This window comes from Pituophis catenifer, unplaced genomic scaffold (genome assembly GCF_029215685.1).
Source record: "Pituophis catenifer annectens isolate HBS135680 unplaced genomic scaffold, rPitCat1.0.hap2 SCAF_4, whole genome shotgun sequence".
Classification (NCBI taxonomy): domain Eukaryota; kingdom Metazoa; phylum Chordata; class Lepidosauria; order Squamata; family Colubridae; genus Pituophis; species Pituophis catenifer.
Window position 1 is genome coordinate 131747108 of NW_027256884.1, and position 19051 is coordinate 131766158.

The 19051-nt window shown below is 47.5% G+C and overlaps 2 protein-coding genes across 2 annotated transcripts; both read left to right on the forward strand.

The window, feature by feature from the left end:
- Window positions 1–8849: 8849 nt before the first annotated feature.
- Window positions 8850–9776, forward strand: LOC139316383 (olfactory receptor 52P1-like). Its single transcript, XM_070943083.1, has one exon. It carries the CDS (start codon window positions 8850–8852, stop codon window positions 9774–9776), a length of 927 nt encoding a protein of 308 aa, XP_070799184.1.
- Window positions 9777–16101: 6325 nt separating this feature from the next.
- Window positions 16102–17067, forward strand: LOC139316857 (olfactory receptor 52E4-like). Its single transcript, XM_070943696.1, has one exon. The coding sequence runs from the start codon at window positions 16102–16104 to the stop codon at window positions 17065–17067; it is 966 nt and encodes a 321-aa protein (XP_070799797.1).
- The last annotated feature ends 1984 nt before the right edge of the window (window positions 17068–19051 follow it).

A 19051-nucleotide genomic window follows, 5' to 3' on the forward strand; every position in this document is an offset into this window, starting at 1 on the left:
CATCTCTGAGGCTGAAGATTCCAAATTCCAAATTCAGACAATTTTAGTAACTTTTTTTTAAAGTTTTTTATTTTTTAGACAAACAAACATTTAATACACAGTTTTCTCTTCCCTGTGACATCTCGGTGTTATCATCCAAAGTTCTTTCTTCTTCTGTATAGTTGTCATTACTTCTCTCTTGATCCTTATCCAGTCTACAATACCAATTCATCACTAACATAATATTCAACTCATTACATATTTTTACATACTTATATAATTAATCATTTATATCTCTTCTCCAACCAATAATAAAAATAAAAATATGATCCAATATGAGAAATTTATTCAGGACATTCTTATTTGTTGGGACATCAATTGTACATTTCCTTCCAATAATTTCCATTTTTAAATCCACTTTCAAATCCTATCCAGTAAAACGTGCTCCTCTCCCATAATGTTTTCCAAACACCATGTATCTATAATGGCAGATACTCTTAAAATTAACTTCTGGTTCCCTTGTCCCCAAATATCCTTCAATACATCCAGTGTTGCAGTATTGTCAATGATACAATCCAGCCAAAGTGGATTTGCTTTACAACAGTCATATACACTCAATTGCTGCTGCAAAACTGTAAAATCAGGCACATCCACTTGAAGACTCACTTATCCATCAAACTGCAGGCTCCGTTGAGGTTGTCAGTTGAGGACTCCCTGCAGTCCACTTGTATCTTTCCAAAATCAGAATTCTAATCAGCTTTTTACTCTTTATTCCCCTAAGAGAATTGGGTATTTCCCCAAGAGACACGGAGCCTGGCCACCCAATAGTTTTCCTCCCTTATATCTGGTTGCCGTGAGAGGGTGATCGATGTTCACATCTGAGTTCAAAATGGCTCTTTCTACCGCTGATATGAGAGTTCAGCAGGACTAAAATGACTTGTACCTCTAATTGATACTCTCTCCACAGGACCCTGGATAACTAGGACATGCCTACCAGCTATAGACTATCTAGCTACAAAATGTACTCATTGGGAGAACTCCTCAAACTGCGAGATGCCCCCCTCTCGCAGGTCTGGCCCTCTTCTTTATCGAGGGCCTATCTCGATGACGGACTTTGGAGTCCGGAGAGATGGCATACAGCAAAAAGAGGGTTATGGGGTTTTTTAGGGAAATTTCTTAATAAGATTTTAAGGGATTCTGGGAGGGGGGTAGATTACGTGGGTTCGGGGGAAGACCCGCGGGGGAGGGTATCTGGGCCAGCTGTAGGGCATGGCATGGGAGGTGTGAACTCTGGGGTCAAGGAGATGATTAGATCTTACGATACAGATGCCCATAACATGGCAGGAGCAGGGGGCCACATCATCCTACGGGAGTGCGTCCTCGCTGTTTACAAGCGGTGGCGCGCTCCGACCCTCAAAGCTCTTCTCGTTCCCCAGGTTGTACGGAACCTCGGGCCCCAGGCCTTCGGCTGATGCTGTGCAACGCCAGGTCCATGGTAAATAAAGCCCCCCTCATTTGTGATCTTATTCAGGAGGGGGGTGCGGACCTGGCGGGTATTACGGAGACCTGGTTGGGCCAGGAAGGGGGAGCCCCCCTTGTTGATATGTGCCCACCAGGTTTCCGTGCTTTCCATCAGCCAAGGTCTCAGGGGAGGGGCGGAGGGGTGGCGGTTATTATTAACGAGGGTCTTGGACCAAGGGAGGCCACTGTTCCTCAGATGGCTGGATGTGAGTCCCTTCTTGTGAAGTGGGGTCATAGGGTGCAGTTGGGCTTGCTAGTCACATACCTGGCTCCCTGCCATGTGGCAGCAGCCCTGCCTGAGCTGCTTGATGTTATAGCCGCGGTGGCTGTTGACACCCCCAGGCTTATGGTCATGGGGGATTTTAACCTGTCATCAGTTGGCGAGACATCTGAGGTGGCTCGGGAGTTCATGGCTTCCATGACGGCTATGGACCTGACCCAGTTAATTTATGGCTCTACTCACATGGGGGGACACACACTGGACCTTGTTTTTTTTTTTTTTTTTTTTTTTAATTTGATTTATATGCCGCCCTTCTCCGGAGACTCAGGGCGGCTTACAGTGCGTTAAGCAATAGCCTTCATCCTTTTGTATATTTATACAAAGTCAGCTTATTGCCCCCACAAACTGGGTCCTCATTTAACCTACCTTAGAAAGGATGGAAGGCTGAGTCAACCTTGAGCCTTGGAGAGATTCGAACCAGCAGTAAATTGCAGGCAGCTGTGTTAATAACAGGGTGCTTTAAACCACTGTAGTACCAAGGCTCGTTTTTGACTCTGGACAGTGGTTGAGTGATCTCGAGATAGGGGATATAGCGATTGAACCCTTGTCATGGTCAGATCACTCCCTCCTTCGCCTGGACCTTCGAACTGCCACACCCCGCCGCAGGGAGGCGGAACCGACCAGGTGGTTCTGCCCCAGGCGCCTGATGGATCCTGAGAGATTCCAGATGGAGCTTGGGCCATTTCCTGAGGTTCTAGCACATGACTCGGCTGAGGACTTAGTGGCCGCCTGGGATAGGGCGGCGGCTGATGCTTTAGACCGAGTCGTGCCTTTGCGGCCTCTGACCCGGCGCCGGTCTCACCTGGCTCCTTGGTATACTGAGGAGCTGAGGGAGATGAAGCGCTGGAAAAGACGCCTAGAGAGCAGTTGGAGGGCTAGTCGTTCTGAATCCGACCGAACACTGGTAAGATCTCATATTAAGAATTACCTAGTGGCGATAAGAGTAGAGAAGAGTAACTACTTTTCTACTCTTATTGCGTCATCAGATAATCGCCCAGCCGCCCTGTTTAGGGTGACCCGCTCTCTGCTCCATCAAGAGACGCAGGAAGACCCCTTGGAGGGTAGAGCTGAGGATTTTGTACAATATCTATATGACAAAATTGCTCAGATTCGTGAACAGCTAGACTCTGACTGGATTGATCCAGAGGAGATGACAGGGGCAGGTCCTGAGAATATTATTTGGGAAGAGTTTGATCCTGTGACTCCCGAAAGCGTGGACAGGATACTGAACAGACTAAAGGCGACCACATGTTTATTGGACCCGTGTCCATCCTGGTTGGTACTGGCCTCCCGGGAGGTGACACGAGGCTGGCTCCAGGAGATTATAAATGCTTCTTTGAGTGAGGGTGTCTTTCCCACCGTCTTGAAAGAGGCGGTGGTGAGGCCCCTCCTCAAGAAGCCCTCCCTGGATCCAGCTGTATTAGCAAATTATCGTCCTGTCTCCAACCTTCGCTTTGTTGCAAAGGTTATTGAGAGTGTGGTTGCACGACAACTGCCTCAGTACCTGGATGAATCGAATTATCTAGATCCGTTCCAGTCGGGATTCAGGCCCGGGTACAGCACAGAGACAGCATTGGTCGCATTGGTTGATGATCTCTGGAGGGCTCGAGACAGGGGTTGCTCCTCAGTCCTTGTCCTATTAGACCTCTCAGCGGCTTTTGATACCATCGATCATGATATCATGCTGCACCAGTTGGAAGGGTTGGGGGTGGGGGGCACTGTTCTACAGTGGTTCTCCTCCTTTCTCTCTGACCGGTCGCAGTCTGTGTTGACAGGGGGGCAGAGGTCGACCCCGAGGCCCCGAGGGTGCCACAAGGATCGGTCCTCTCGCCCCTTCTATTCAACATTTATGTGAAGCCGCTGGGTGAGATCATCTGTGGTTTTGGGGTGAAGTACCATCAGTACGCTGATGACACCCAGCTGGGGTTCGCAACTTGGGCATCCTCCTGGACTCACGGCTGTCTTTTGAAGAGCATATGACGGCCGTAGCCAGTAGGACTTTTTATCAGGTTCGCCTGATTCGCCAGTTGCATCCCTTTCTGGATCGGGACTCGTTACGCACGGTCACTCACGCCCTTGTCACCTCACGCCTGGATTATTGTAATGCTCTCTACATGGGGCTCCCCTTGAGAAGCACCCGAAGGCTCCAACTGGTCCAGAATGCGGCCGCGCGGGTGGTAATGGGAGCAATGTGGCGCTCTCATGTAACCCCCCTCCTGCACGAGCTGCACTGGCTCCCAGTGGTCTTCCGGGTGCGCTTCAAGGTTTTGGTTACTATCTTTAGAGCGCTCCATGGCTCAGGACCAGGGTACTTACGAGACCGCCTCCTGCCACCAATAGCCTCTCACCGACCAGTTCGCTCCCATAGAGAGGGACTCCTCAGGGTGCCGTCGGCCAAACAATGTCGACTGACGGCCCCCAGGGGGACAGCCTTTTCTGTGGGGACACCTACCATCTGGAATGGGCTTCCCCCAGAGTTACGAAACATCCAAGACTTACGCATATTCCGCCGAGCCCTGAAAACATTTCTATTCCAACAAGCTGGTCTGGCCTAACTCTCCCTTTTTAATTGGCTTTTAAACTGTCTTTTAAATTGGGTTTTAAACCTCTTTAGATAAATTTGGATGTTTTTTAATCTTTGAGCCTAAATTACTTAATCTGTTTCTTAATAGTTTTTAACTTCTATATGTATTTGTATTTATTATGGCTGTTCACCGCCCTGAGTCCTTCGGGAGTAGGGCGGTATACAAATATGAAAAATAAATAAAATAAATAAAATAAAATAGCAGTTGCTGAGGCTTTCTCATACCCCCCACCCCACCAGCTGCTGGAATCTGCCTTCCTAAATGCCTCATTTGAACAGTTCCAGGAATGCTTTGTAATCCTGCAAGAATGTGGCAGGAGAGCCAGTTGCACTCACCACCCAGTGTGGCCAAAAGCAGGCCTTTCTCGCAAATCAGCATTTCCTTGACCTGGCAAGGTCTCCTCAGACCCTCTGCATCAGGGCTGACCAGGCAGAGCATTGGCCTGCAGAACTGGCAGCCAATCAGGAGACAGCAGGAGGCTCATAAGAAGCTAAGCAGGTGGGACCAGATGAGGGCCAGGTTTTGGCAGGGCACCCAGCCCAAGGTCACGGGGGCAGCTATGAAGACCTGAGCAAAGGCCCTTCTGCTTGAAAGGAAATAAGAATAGAGATGGAAGGGACCTTGGGGGCCTTCTAGTCCAACCCCCTGCTCTAGTTTAGTTTTTAGTTTAGTTTAGTTTAGTTTAGTTTAGTTTAGTTTAGTTTAGTTTAGTTTAGTTTAGTTTAGTTTAGTTTAGTTTAGTTTAGTTTAGTTTAGTTTAGTGTTGCACCTCGTACAACGAAATTAAATACCATCTTCCGTGTACATTATAACTATAAAAATAAAACAAAAAGGCATCCTTCACATTCTATACAATTGAACTGAAAACCTGATATTGCACTAATATTGGATTATACAGTAGAATTCAATATAGTTACTGCCCTGGGACAGAAGCTGTTTTTCAGCCTATTTGTCCTTGTTTTTATTATCCTGTACCGTCTGCCAGATGGTAATAGTTCAAAAAAAGGGCGCCCAGGCTGAGATGGGCACCTTTAAGAATGTTTTGAACTTTCTTAAGGCAGCGGGAGCTATCAAGCTCTTCCCAAGAGGGGCGAGGGCAACCAATGACCAATGGCGTTGACCCTCTGGAGCGCTGTCCTATCTGCCCCTGTGCAATTGGCAAACCAGACACAGGTGCAGGAAGTTAAAATACTCTCTATGGTGCAGCGGTAGAAGGTCACCAGCAGTTTTCCATTCAGTTGTTGTTTCCTGAGAAGTCTCAGGTAGTATCATCTCTGCTGGGCCCTTTTGACCAGTGCTGCAATGTGAGTGCTCCAGGTCAGCTCCTCTTTTAGGATAACACCCAGAAACTTAAAAGTGGCCACTTGCTCCACTCGGTCTCCATTGATAAGCAAGGGCTGGATGTCTGATCTGTTCCTTCTATAGTCACTGTAAGTTCCTCGGTCTTATTGGTGTTAAGGAACAAGTTATTCTTTCCACACCACAAAAGCAACTAGTCCACCTCATCTCAATAGGAAGACTCTTTCCCTCCCCAGGATGAGTCCCACCACTGTTGTATCATCTGCAAATTTAGTAATAGTATTACTAGCGTGAGTGGGAATGCAGTCATGCACTCTCTAGCAGGAGACCTTATAGAATTTCAGACAAATGGCTGTCCAATCTCTTCTTAAAAACCTCCAGTAATAAAGCACCTACAACTTCTGAAGGCAAGCCTTGTTCTAATTGTCAGGAATTTTCTCCTCAATTCCAGGTTGCTTCTCTCCTTGATTACTTTCCATCCACTGTTTCTTGACCTGCCTTCTGGTGCTTTGGAGAATGTTTTATGTTTTATGTTTTATTAAATTAAAGAATAGCTTGACCCCCTTCTTTGGGGCAGCCCCTCAATCAGGGGTGGGCTGCTGGGGGTTTACAGCGGTTCGGGAGAACCTCTAGCTAAGATTCTGTGCAGTTCAGAGAACCCCCAAATCCCACTCTTGGCTCACCCCACCCCGACCCTCCCAGGAGTCCCCACGCGGCCCGTTTTGGATGCAGGTAAGTGCAGGGCACATGCGGAGGCTCGGGGAGGGCAAACACCGGACCTACCAGAAGTTCGGTAAACCCAGAAACGGGCCCGTTTCTGGCCTCCAGAGGGCCTCCAGAGCCTGGGGAGGCCATTTTCGCCCTCCCAGAGGCTCAAGGAAAGCCTCTGGAGCCAGGGGAGCGAAAACACCACCACCACCCCGTTGCCATGGTGCAGGAGGCTGACTAGGCCACGCCCACCATGGCCGCACCCACCCAGCAACCAGGCAGAGAACCCCTTGCTAAAATTTTTGAAGCCCACCCCTGCTCTCAATGTCATGAGAAATGTCAATGAGAGAGCAGCAATGTCCTTAACGAAGCCATGCCACCCCTGGGGCTATAAAAGAACAACCTCCTTGACCTTCTATGGAAGCAACTCTCTGATGATGGGCATGTATGATTTTTGGATCTTTTTATTTATTTATTTATTTATTTATTTAATATAATTTGTATGCTGCCCTATCTCCGTAGGACTCAGGGCAGCTCACAACAAATAAAAACAAACCCAATAAAACATAAAATACATAAATATGCATACATAAAATACATAAATGTATAAATACATTTTTGCTCCTGGTCCTATTTCTAGATGCCTGGCTTGAGAAGGCAGATCAAACTTCTGCCATCCCCTCACTTCATAGGGTGGAGCTTCCAAGTTCTCCACCATCTTGGACACTCTTCCCGGTTCCTTGGCGTCCTTCTTGTCAGCAGGAATCCACCTCTGCAGCCACAGCACTGGATTTGTTGGTTAGACTTGTGAAGACTGTTTCCATGATGGGAAATCCCTCAGGCAAGGAAGAAGGGCTGCTTGTGCAAAGGACGTTGGGATCCACAAGAGAGGCAGAAGCTCCCCAAGGCCACCCAAGTGACGAGGAAGGACCACTCATAAATTGCCTGGCTGTTGACTCCTGGATCCTCTTTGCAGGAAAAGCATCAGCCAGCAGCATGTCTGAGGGGGACGGTGGATTGATCTCCCCACCCAAGGTCAGTCTCCTGGCGGAACGGCTCAGATCTTGCTAAGTGGGAGAGAAACAGAAGGGGGGAGCAGCAGTGGCTATGAGTAGGGCATGGGTCTGGGGTCCTCACACACAAGTCCTTCTTCAATGAAAGGGCTCCGTTGTTTTTTGGTGTGGTAGTTTGAAAGTGTAAATATTTCTCGGCCATTCATTTATCCCTAGTTTTCCAGGCCACAGACTCAAAATCAACAAGGGGAAGGAAATACAATAAAAAGAGATTGACAGAACAAAACAAAGACCTCTCCCCACAGTTCTCAGGCTCTAGTAGATGCTGAGTCCGAAGCCGTGTTGGACCAGCCTGGCTCTGTCTGGGGCTATTCCCTAATGCGAGGGACCTGCTGCTCAGAAGGTCCCCTGCTGTCCATGGCTCCATGTAAAGTGGAGCTCAGGAAGCATCTCCTTGACAGATCCTCATATCTGTGAAAGAAAAAACTGTTCTGCCCAAATATCAACGTTTTTCTACAATTCCAAAACCCACCAGGGTGAGGCAGGGACATCCTTGGGCACACAACTGGGCCCCAGTATTTCATGTGAGCTTCCTTCTCCTTCCCAGCCCGCCGTCTGCAAGCTGGGACCCTCCTTAGAAGCACAGAATTTAGAGGCACCAGGTCAGTCCACAGTGAGGTCACCCCTGTTGTTATGAGAGCTAGGCTTCCTGTCGTGAAGGTCATGCTATCGTTTGCCTTTCAAAAGCTTATGTACCGTTTCAGGGGATCTATAGCCCATAACCTTGTAGGCTTTGGGGCTCTTCAGCGTTCCTTTGGTGAGGAGCCCAAATCACTGTGAGTTCCTTACTTGAGTGGGCATTTTCCGTACTACCCACAGGATCAAAATGACAAATCCAGCTCAAACTCTATTGTCTTTGGTTCCTGGCGATTAGATGGGCACTTCCAAGTACTGTTTTTTGCGAAATATGATGGATATTGTTTGCCATAGCCTTCTTCTGGGGTTTTGTAGATAAAGAATTCTCAAGGCAGCCTTATAGGTGCAGAAATTCTCACCCAACAGATATGAGAGCCAACCCACCAGACTCCACTAATATCTCTGTGTGTCTCTCTACCTATCCATATCTTTTTCTTTCTTTTTCTTCCTTTCTCTTTCTTTCTTTCTCTTTCTTTCTTTCCTTCCTTCCTTCCTTCCTTTTTTCTATATCTATCATGTCTATCTATTGATCTATTTATATTTATCTTTCTTTCTATTAGCTATTCATCTAACTATGTCTATGTCTATCATTATCTATCTTTCAACCTCTGCTATGTCACAGAGAGGTTGCTATGTCCACAGTCATGGCCATCCTCTGTGTTCACCTCCCCCAATGTCATCTCCTTTCCTTCTGCCCAAGGGTCACTTTGACTGACGAGGCTCTGCAGATGAAGGTGTGCCATGCAGCACATGATTTCTGGTGCCCCCATGAATGCCACGGCCACGCTCCATGATGCCTTCACCCTCCTGGGCATCCCAGGGCTGGAGTCCCTGCACAGCTGGCTCTCCATCCCTTTCTGCTCCATGTACCTGGTGGCTCTGCTGGGCAACGTTGGCCTCCTGCTGGTGATCAAGATGGAGCCCAGCCTACACGAGCCCATGTACCTCTTCCTGGGCATGCTCTCCCTCACGGACCTGGTGCTCTCCTCCTCCACCCTGCCCAAGCTGCTCGCCATCCTCTGGTTTGGCAAGAAGGACATCAGCTTCCACGCCTGTCTGGCCCAGATGTTCTTCATCCACTCCTTCACTGCCATGGAGTCTGGCTTCTTCTTGGCCATGGCCTATGACCGCTACATGGCCATTTGTAATCCCCTGCACCATGCGGCTGTCCTCACCAATGCCCTCCTGGCCAAGGTGGGGCTGGCTGTGGTGGTTAGGGGGCTGGTGCTGTTCCTCCCACACCCATTCTTGGTGGGGCGGCTGCCCTTCTGCAAGTCCAGGGTCATTGTCCACAGCTACTGCGAGTTCATGGCTCTGCTGAAGCTGGCTTGTGCAGATACAGCGGCCAGTGGGGGCTACAGCCTCACCTTGGCTTTCCTGATCGGGGGCTTCGATGTCTGCTTCATCAGCCTCTCCTATGGTCTGATTCTGCACACAGTCTGCCACTTGCCCTCCAAAGAAGCTGGTTTCAAGGCCCTGGGCACCTGCAGCTCCCACATCTGCGTCATACTCATCTTCTACACTACGGCCTTCTTCTCCTTCCTCACCCTCCGCTTTGGCCACAACGTCCCCCATTCTGTCCACATCCTCATTGCCAACATCTACCTCATAGTTCCACCTGCGCTGAACCCCATCATCTACGGCCTACGGACCAAGAAGATCCGGGACAGGGTGCTGGGACTCTTTTCTTCATGATGTCTCATGACCTTCCCAAGCACTGTTGCAGCGATGTGTCTCTTACCAGAGAAGATCTGCACACGTTGCAATGTCCAACCGAAGGAGAGGAAGGAGACTTTGCAGTTTAGGGTCGGTTTGGAGGAAGAAATATCTGCCTAGCCTCTGTTGGGTCTTTCTGGTGTCTCCCAAGGGAAGCCACACAGTCTGGCAATATTCTGTTAGGATATTTAAATTTAGTAGCTGGAACAGGGAAATGTGCAATGGGCCAGAACAGGTGGCCATAGTTGATTGGCTGCGGAGTGCCACCTCCTGCGTGAGGCAATCTGTGCTATGACTGGTTGCTGTAGGTGTCGTTTCCCTTTCTGTGTGTGCTCTGTGTGCTGTCAGTGATTTTCCTCATGATGCTCCTGTTTGCCTGACCATCTTGTCTGCTGTACATGCAAATGTGAAATAAATGTACTTGTATAGCATTAGACGGTTCGTGTCGATAACCTGGCCTCCTGCTGCATAATTTCTTGACGTTCTTATAATATAGGTGATCAACCATAAATATCTCCTTTGGCCAGGAGTTCGCAAGTGGTCCTGCCAAACAATCTGAGTTTTGTAGGTTCTCGTCTTCAGGTCCACCAGATATTCTAACCAACCAGTGAGGCCACAACTAACAAGCAGCTCACAACTCTTCCCTTGCAATCCATCTCCAGATGAAGGTGCCTGTCAGTCCTGAAGGCCAGGGGTCCATATAAGATGGAGCCCATCTCCCTCTTTTCTTCCCCCTCCTGGAGAAAGCCATAAAAGGGGAAGAATGGCTGCAGCTCTCCACAGCTGGCACCCTTTGTTGTCACCTGCTGCATTTGTGGCCCTTCCACGGGCAGCCTATCAGTTGGGGATAGAGCAGCTCAGGGTGATCTAGACCAGCAGCCCCCAACCTTTTGGGTGCCAGGGACCAATGGTGGTTGTTCTATGGATCAGGGAGCTGCGTGGTTTTGGGCACTGCCTGGATCCTGTGCATGCACAGATGGAGCTTATCTTGCTTGTGTGGCCAGTTCCTGGTGGGTCACAGGCCAGGGATTGGGGGTCCCATCACTGGGGAGACACTCTTTGCCCACCGAGCAGAGAGGCCTGTCCTGGATTGGTCAGTAAAAGATGCCCTTCCATCATCGAACCCCCCCTCACACTATTCATTGTTACCTGAGCATAAAAAAAAAAAAAAAGAACTACTAAGCCAAATAAATTAAAAGCAGAATGGAATTTACACAAAGACCCTTCACTGTAATTCTCCCTCCCCTTCTGCTTTTATTTGATTCCATCCCCTCAGTTTTTTAATTGAATTTGGTTTTAATTGGGTTGTTTTTAATATCTTGGGCCGAAATTATTTAATTGTTTTTTAAATTGTTTTTAAATTTTATATGCAATGTTTTATCTTGGCTGTACACCGCCCTGAGTCCCGCAGGAGAAGGGCGGTATAGAAATAAAATAAAATAAAATAAAATAAATAAAATAAATAAATAAATATTTGTCCCATGACCAGTTTTATTTTTACCTTCCAGCCCTTTGTGTCTTTTCTTCTTTCAATTTCTCACTTCTCTCTCTCTCTCTCTCCTTCTGTCTTTCATCTCATTAATTCCAGGCAACCAAGGTTTCCTGGTTTACCCCTTCCTCTTGACCCCCTCCCTCATCCTCCCATTTGTATTTTGATCCTCTCACCCTTTCACCTCTGTATGACTAAACCTTTTTTTTTACCTTGTCACTTGCATTTGTCTTCAGTCCAAAATCATTTACCACCAGCCATTCTGGCCCTGCCTCTCCTTTTAAGCCAATTGCACAACAGTCTCTGAAGGAGGGGATGGACAACCACCTCTTTCAAAGCAGATGGAACCAGCTCCTCCCACAGAGAAGCATTCGCCACCTGCCATGTGTTCCAAAGGTGGAAAAATGAATAGAGAAAGTATTATTAGATATGCAAATAACAGCAAATATAGCAGTGCAAAGAATGAATAGTTGTGAGGGGTCACTAGCTCTGATGAGGTTCCCTAGTTTGGGTCATGAAACAAGTAAGCTCAGAGAGCACCAAGGACCCCTCGCGTCAAATATTCTCTTTTATGAATAGTTGTGGAAAGAAGCAAGAATAGCTCCATATAAATGCCACGGAAGAGCTTTTTGATAGGATAGAATCGAATAACAGAGTTGGAAGGGACCTTGGAGGTCTTCAAGTTCAACTTCCTGCACCATTTCAGACCAATGGGTGTCCAATCTCTTCTTTAAAACTTCCAGTGTTGGAGCCTTCACAACTTCTGGAGTCAAGTCGTTCCACTGATTAATTGTTCTCAATGTCAGGAAATTCCCCCTTAATTCCAGGTTGCTTCTCTCCTGGATTAGTTTCCATTCATTGCTCCTTATTCTGCCTTCAGGTGCTTTGGAGACTAGGTTGACCCCCCTCTTCTCTGTGACGGCCCCTCAAATATTGAAAGACAGCTGTCATGTCACCCCGGTCCTTCTTTTCATTAAACTAAACATACCCAATTCCAGCAACTGTTCTTTATATGTTTTATTCTCCAGTCCCCTCATCCTCTTTGTTGCTCTTCTCTGCACTCTTTCTAGAGTCTCAACTTCTTTTTATAATATGGTGACCAAAACTGGATGCAGTATTCTAACTGAATGTGGAAAGAATTACGATGTCAATTTAATGAGGAAAGAATGAGGATACGATTGTTTGCAACTGCTGTAAAGAAGATTGGAAATCACTTCTTTTCTTTTTTGACTATTTGTTTTTATATTCTCTTATTCAGTCATGGGGAGAGGGCAGGATCTCTCTCTCTCTCTTTCTCTCTCTCTCTCTCTCTCTCTCTCTCTCTCCTGTTGTCTCCCTATGACCCAGCCTCCTCAATGAACTTCTTCAGTGTCGATCAACCCCCTCTATATCCCTTTGTATATATAGGCCTGTGTGGGTGTAGGCAGAGGAAGAGAAGCCCAAGAAACTCCTGATTGGCTGGAGTTTAAAGAAACAGGTGGGAAAGCAATGCTGCACTACAAAAGAGCCTTGATAGTACAGTGGTTTAGTGCACCCTGTTATTAACACAGCTGCCTGCAATTTCTGCTGGTTCGAATCTCTCCAAGGCTCAAGGTTGACTCAGCCTTCCATCCTTTCTAAGGTAGGTGAAATGAGGACCCAGTTTGTGGGGGCAATAAGCTGACTTTGTATAAAATATACAAAAGAATGAAGGCTATTGCTTAACGCCTTGTAAGCCCCCCTGAGTCTCCGGAGAAGGGCGGCATATAAATCAAATAAATCAAATCAAATCAAATTAAATCAAAAGCTGGAAGGAATGAGTTTTTGCTTTAATTATATTTCCTCCTTCTCTGCTGCCTTTCATTCTTGGCTTAGTCTTTGTTCTTTTTTTTTTTTTTTAATTTGATTTATATGCCTTTCCTTTCTGCACCACATACCTTGCCCTGAAAGGTAGTTACAGTAACAATAACAGTAACAGAATAAGCAAAGTGGACAAGACCTTGGAGAGCTTCTAGTCCAACCCCTGCTGAAGGAGAAGGCCTTCTACTATTCTGGGCAAACGGCTGTCCAAACCTGTCTTGAAACTTTCCAGTGGTGGAGCAGCCACACTTTCTGGAGAGAGGCCATTCCACTGATGAATTGTCCTCATCATCAAGAAATTCCTCCTTAGTTCCAGGCTGGATCTCCCTTGTGCTACTCCTTGCCCTGCCCTCGGGTGCTTTGGGGAATCGCTTGATGCCATCCTGTCTGCCACAGCTCCTCAAATATTAGGAGCCTGCTCTCGAGCCGGCCTTACGCCTCCTTCACTAGGCCAGGCATTTTCAGTTCCTGCAACTGAATAGGATGGTGGATTTTTTTCCCCTCTTGCATACGTGAATGCCTGTATGGAGGTCGAGTCATGGCAACCGGATGCCTTTTCTCGCCTGACAGTGTCCAGACATTAATTCACACCCATCCTAAGTTTTCCCTTTGGCCTCTGTATGGTGGCCATGATTCTCCGGTCCTGGAGGGAAGGCCCAAGGCCTCGGGGGACTTGAGTGCCAAGTGGCCTTGTGCAATCCTCTGTGCTCCTCTTCAGCAGCCCTGAGATCCCCGAGGGGAACTCCAGGGGGCGCCAGGCCATAAAAGCTGCTCCTTGTGCAGCCAGGTGGTGCAGCCAGGAGGGAGCAGCCTTCCTGGTCTCCCTGGATGCAGCTGCGGGCAGACGCTCCCCTCTGGCAGGCCAGCTTCCCCTTCCCACGGCTGAGCCCACCTGGCAGGGACTCTTTCCAGGTGAGTGGGAGGGCGAGGGCTGGAGAGGCCAGGAGGGGTCCTGGCAAGGGCAGGGTCAGCTGCTGCAGGATAGGGGGACAAGTTTATTTGTTTATTTTTAAACTTATATGCTGCCCTCTCACCAGAGGTGACTCTCGTTGGCTAACGTTCAATTAAAATGCAATATTAAGCATCAAAACAATAAATAGGGATCTTAATTTTAATTTTAAAATTCAGTTAAAGTTGCTGCTGATCACTTGGTTTGATCTTGAGCTCCCAGAGCAAACAAAAGATATATAAGTGATAAAAACCGAACAATATCTGCACTGTGAGAGCCACTTTGGTGCCATGGTTAATGGTGCCATTCCTGAAGGCAGGAGACTATGACTCCCCTCGCTCCCTTAGGCACATCTGTATCTTAAGGGCCAGGCTGAGGCAGTTGCTGAGTGATGGAAGTGCTGTCCTTAGATTGTTCTGCTTTACGTCCACCTGGCACCTGGTCCAAAAATAAACAGGGAAGTTGTAAACTAAACTGGAAGGGGGAGGAAGATGGACCCAGATTCCTTGTGTATCGGGGATGTGGCTACACATGAGAATGGTGTGGGCAGGAAATGGTGCTCAGAAATTCTCAACATTACAAAGATGGTTAGGGGCTGGAGGCTGAAACATATTTTGTTTGTTTGTTTGTTTTGTCAAGCATGTAATAGGTAACAGGTATAAGTATAAACATAATTATGAATACATGAAATGGATACATATAAAAGGGAACATTAGGACAGGGATGATAGGCACACTGGTGCGCTTATGCATGCCCCTTAGAGACCTCTTAGGAATGGGTTGAGGTCGACAGTAGACGGTCTACGGTTAAAGTTATGGGGGTTAGGGGAAGAAACCACAGAGGAGCAGGGACTGGGCATGGCTAGATGAATGAAAAGAATGACTAAGGGGAACATAATAGCCCTCTTCCAGTATTTGAGGGGCTGCCACAAAGAAGACGGGGTCAAATTATTCTCCAAAGCCCCTGAAGGCAGGACAAGAAGCAACAGATGGAAATTAATCAAGGAGAGAAGCAACCTGGAACTAAGACGAAATTTCCTGGCAGGGTAACAATTAACCAGTGGAACGGAAGTTGCCTTCAGAGGTTGTGGCTGCTCCAACACTGGAGGTTTTCAAGAAGAGACTGGACACCCATTTGTCTAAAATGGCATAGGGTCTCCTGCTTGAGCAGGGGGCTGGACTAGAAGACCTCCAAGGTCCCTTCCAAGGTCCCTTTTGTTACTCTGTAAGCCATGATAGTATGGATATCAGTAAATGATGAGATGCCTGATCTCCAGAACACACTGAGTATGGTTAGCAAACAGAAAGCACTAGAAATCCTGATTTGGGAACATAAATATGTCCATTCAGGTGTCAAATAATCCTGGTGAGTTGAGAACACATAACTGAAAGGACAGTTGAAAGAAGCCCACCTAACAAAAAAGTGGCTTGTTGGTGAAGAAGTCCTGGGCCCCCAAGAAGGTCAAGGTCTTAAATTTGGAAGCCCTCCTGTTGAAAGCCTCTGGGTCAGAGTAGAAGGAGGGGGAATCCAGGAGATGCCCAGGCAGAGGATTTGGAATTGAAGGAATTGGGTATGTCTGGTCTAGTGAAAAGAAGGATTAGGGGTGATATGACAGCAGTCTTCCAATATCTAAGGGGCAGCCACAAAGAAGAGGGGGTCAACCTATTCTCCAAAGCACCTGAAGGCAGGACAAAAAACAATGGATGGAAACCAATCAAGGAGAGAAGCAACTTAGAACTAAGGAGAACTTTCCTAACAGTCAGGACAATTAACCACCCTCCCAAAATGTAGGTCTCCACTTTTTGAGGAGAGGCACGAGCTTCCCTCCTGGGCCTCCTGAGGTGCACATTCTCTGTCTTCTGCCTTTCCCTAATTGTTATTTCCTGTGGCTTCCAGGGCCCTTTTCACACCGGGCTGGTAGCTGCTGCTTTCCATAGCTGCCGCTCGTCCCCATCGGGGCCTAAAGTCCAGGGCTGGAACATGCTGGCCTCTTCCTTATCGGCAAACACAAGGTGCTTTTCCCTGGGATGATGCCCGCCTCTAATGCCTCCCACTTCTATTCTCCCTCCTGCACCTTGCTTGGCGTGCCAGGACTGGAAGCTCTGCACCCCTGGCTCTCCATCCCTCTGTGTGTTGGGTATGCGATCGCTCTTCTGGGGAACTTCACCATCCTCTCCGTTGTGAAGACCGAGGCCATCCTCCACCAGCCCATGTTCTACTTCCTCTGCCTGCTCTCCTTCGTCGACCTGGGCCTCTCCACCTCCACCCTGCCCAAGATGCTGGCCATCTTCTGGTTTGGCCTGGGGGAGATCACGTTTGACGCCTGCCTGGCCCAGATGTTCTTCATCCACACCTTCACGGGGATGGAATCCGTGGTGCTCCTGGCCATGGCCTTCGACCGATTTGTGGCCATCTGTGACCCTCTGAGGTACACCGTCATCCTGACCAAGGAGCGGGTGGCCTGGATGTGTGCTGGGGTGGTGTTGCGACCAACCCTTCTTGTGATTCCCATCACGCTGATGACTCTGCGCCTGCCCTTCTGCACGCCCCACCTCACCATCGCCCACACGTACTGCGAGCACATGGGCATCGCCAAGCTGGCCTGCACAGACATCCGGGTGAACAGCATCTACGGCTTGTTCACCATCGCCTTCCTTATGCTGGACTTAGTCCTGATCTTTGGGTCCTACGTGCTGATCCTGAGGGCCGTTTTCCACCTGCCTTCCAGGGAGGCCCGGCTCAAATCCTTGGGCACCTGCAGCTCCCATGTCGCCGTGATTTTTGTCTTCTATACACCAGCCTTCTTCTCCTTCCTCACCCACCGCTTTGGACACAACATCCCCCTCTTCAGCCACATCCTCATTGCCAACCTCTACGTCATTCTGCCCTCGATGCTCAACCCGGTCATCTACGGCGTGAGGACCAGGGAGATCCGGAAAAGAATCCTGCGCTTGTTCAGCTCCGGAAGGGGACTCTGGACTCACACTTCCTGATGGTTGGGGTGCACATGAAAAACACAGATATATAAAAATATAAAGAGAGGGTAAAACCACACACATATATATAATATATATATGGCTTTAATATCTCTTTATGTTTTTAACTGTATATATAAAACCATAAGCTGCCCAGAGTTACCTTATGGTAAGATGGGCAGCCAATACATTTTATAAATTATGTATATAATGTAATATGTACGTACGTACATAGTGTGTGTGTGTGTGTATTTATTTAGATAGTACCTATAGATACATATGTATGTGTATATATACATACATATATACATACACAGACACACGCACACATATGAAACATATGGTGAGCACATGAGAGGAGAGAAGCAAACACATGCAACGCACGTAATGATATATGAAACATCTCAAGGGGGACGGCAGTGGCTCCATAACTGGATGTCCAGTCCAGCTGCCCAGGTGATGACCTCTGGCATTGCTTCATGCAGCTCTTCTAGGGAACCACCCCATGCATGTTGTGGGCAGTCTTCCACAATATGCTTAATGGTTTGCATATCAGCACCACAGTGATAACAAGGGGAATCAGCCCAACACACACGCACACACCCCTACCTACCTACTTTATGTCAGAGTTTGCTGAACACCAGTTGCCTACAGCCTTAACCCATAGCAGTGGAGCATTAATAGCAAGAGCACCTAGACTTAAGATACCGCTTCACAGCCCTCTCTGAGCGGTTCACGGAGTCAGCCTGTTGTCCCCAACAACCTGGGTCCTCATTTTACTGGCCTGGGAAGGATGGAAAGCTGAGTCAACCTTGAGCCAGTCAGGATCAAACTCCAGGCTGTGGGCAGAGTCAGCCTGCAATGTTGCACTCTAACCACTGGGCCACCAGGGCTCCTTATTAAAGTACATAAATTATAACATTTAATCAAAGATCTTGTCTTTATTGAAGAAGAAAAGGTTCATCAACTAATTCAAATGATGAAAGCTGGATTTCATAGTAGCATTTCATAAAGCAATTTTTTTTTAAAAAAATTATTTCTCATAACACATTTACATGTACAGTCATTTCCATCATTTTTCATTCATCTACTTTCATTTTTCATTTTTCGGGACTGCTCTTTTACCCTTTACCTTTACTCCAATCTTTCCTCTTCTCCTCCTGTCTCTTCCTTCCTCTTTCTCCTCCTACTTCCTTCGTTCTTCCTCTCTTTCTTTCCTACTTCCCTTTCTCTTCCCCAACTCCTCTCTTTTTCCCTCCTTCTAACCTTCTCCTTTGCTCCTCTTTCCCCTCCCTTTTCTTCCTCTCCTTTTCCCTTTCTTCCTTCTCTCTTCTTCTTCCCTCCTCTCTCTCTACTTCTTCCCCTCTCTCCTGCTGTTTCCCTTTTCAAAGTGGATTTTTAAGGGGCAGAGAAGCATAGATGTTAGAGTATCGCCAACAATATTTAAGAAAAAGGGGCCTCTCTTCACAGATTCCAAGAAGCCTTCCTGAGGGGTTTTTTTTTTATTTATTTATTATACAATTTATATGTTGCCCATCTCAGCATCCAGAGCAACTCCTAGGCCATTCCTTCTGTAGCCTTGACAGGAATATCTGGGAAGAATATTTCAATTAGCCTCATTTTGCACAGAAAATGTCTTTCTTATCGCTCACAAGCAGCAAGGGCATGTGGTTAAGGATTTTGTTTTAAACTGAATTTTATGTTTTTCTTTTTGCGATCCGATCCGTTGCTGCACCGTTTACTCTTTTCTGGCTCCATTCAAAGGCTTATGTCAAATCCAGATAGGTCGTGTCCCTCTCAGATCAGAACAGGAGGAAGGGCCAGTGAGAAGGGTCAACTGTAATTCGGCCCCACCAAAATATTTCCAGTCCAGTGAATAAATGGCAAACTGACATTCCCACAAACTGTGGGAGACATTACAGCTGAAAACAGCAGCTGGATGCTGGATCTGGACTGCCAAAATCTCTCTGGAGAAAGGAGATATCTTCAGATTGCCCATATA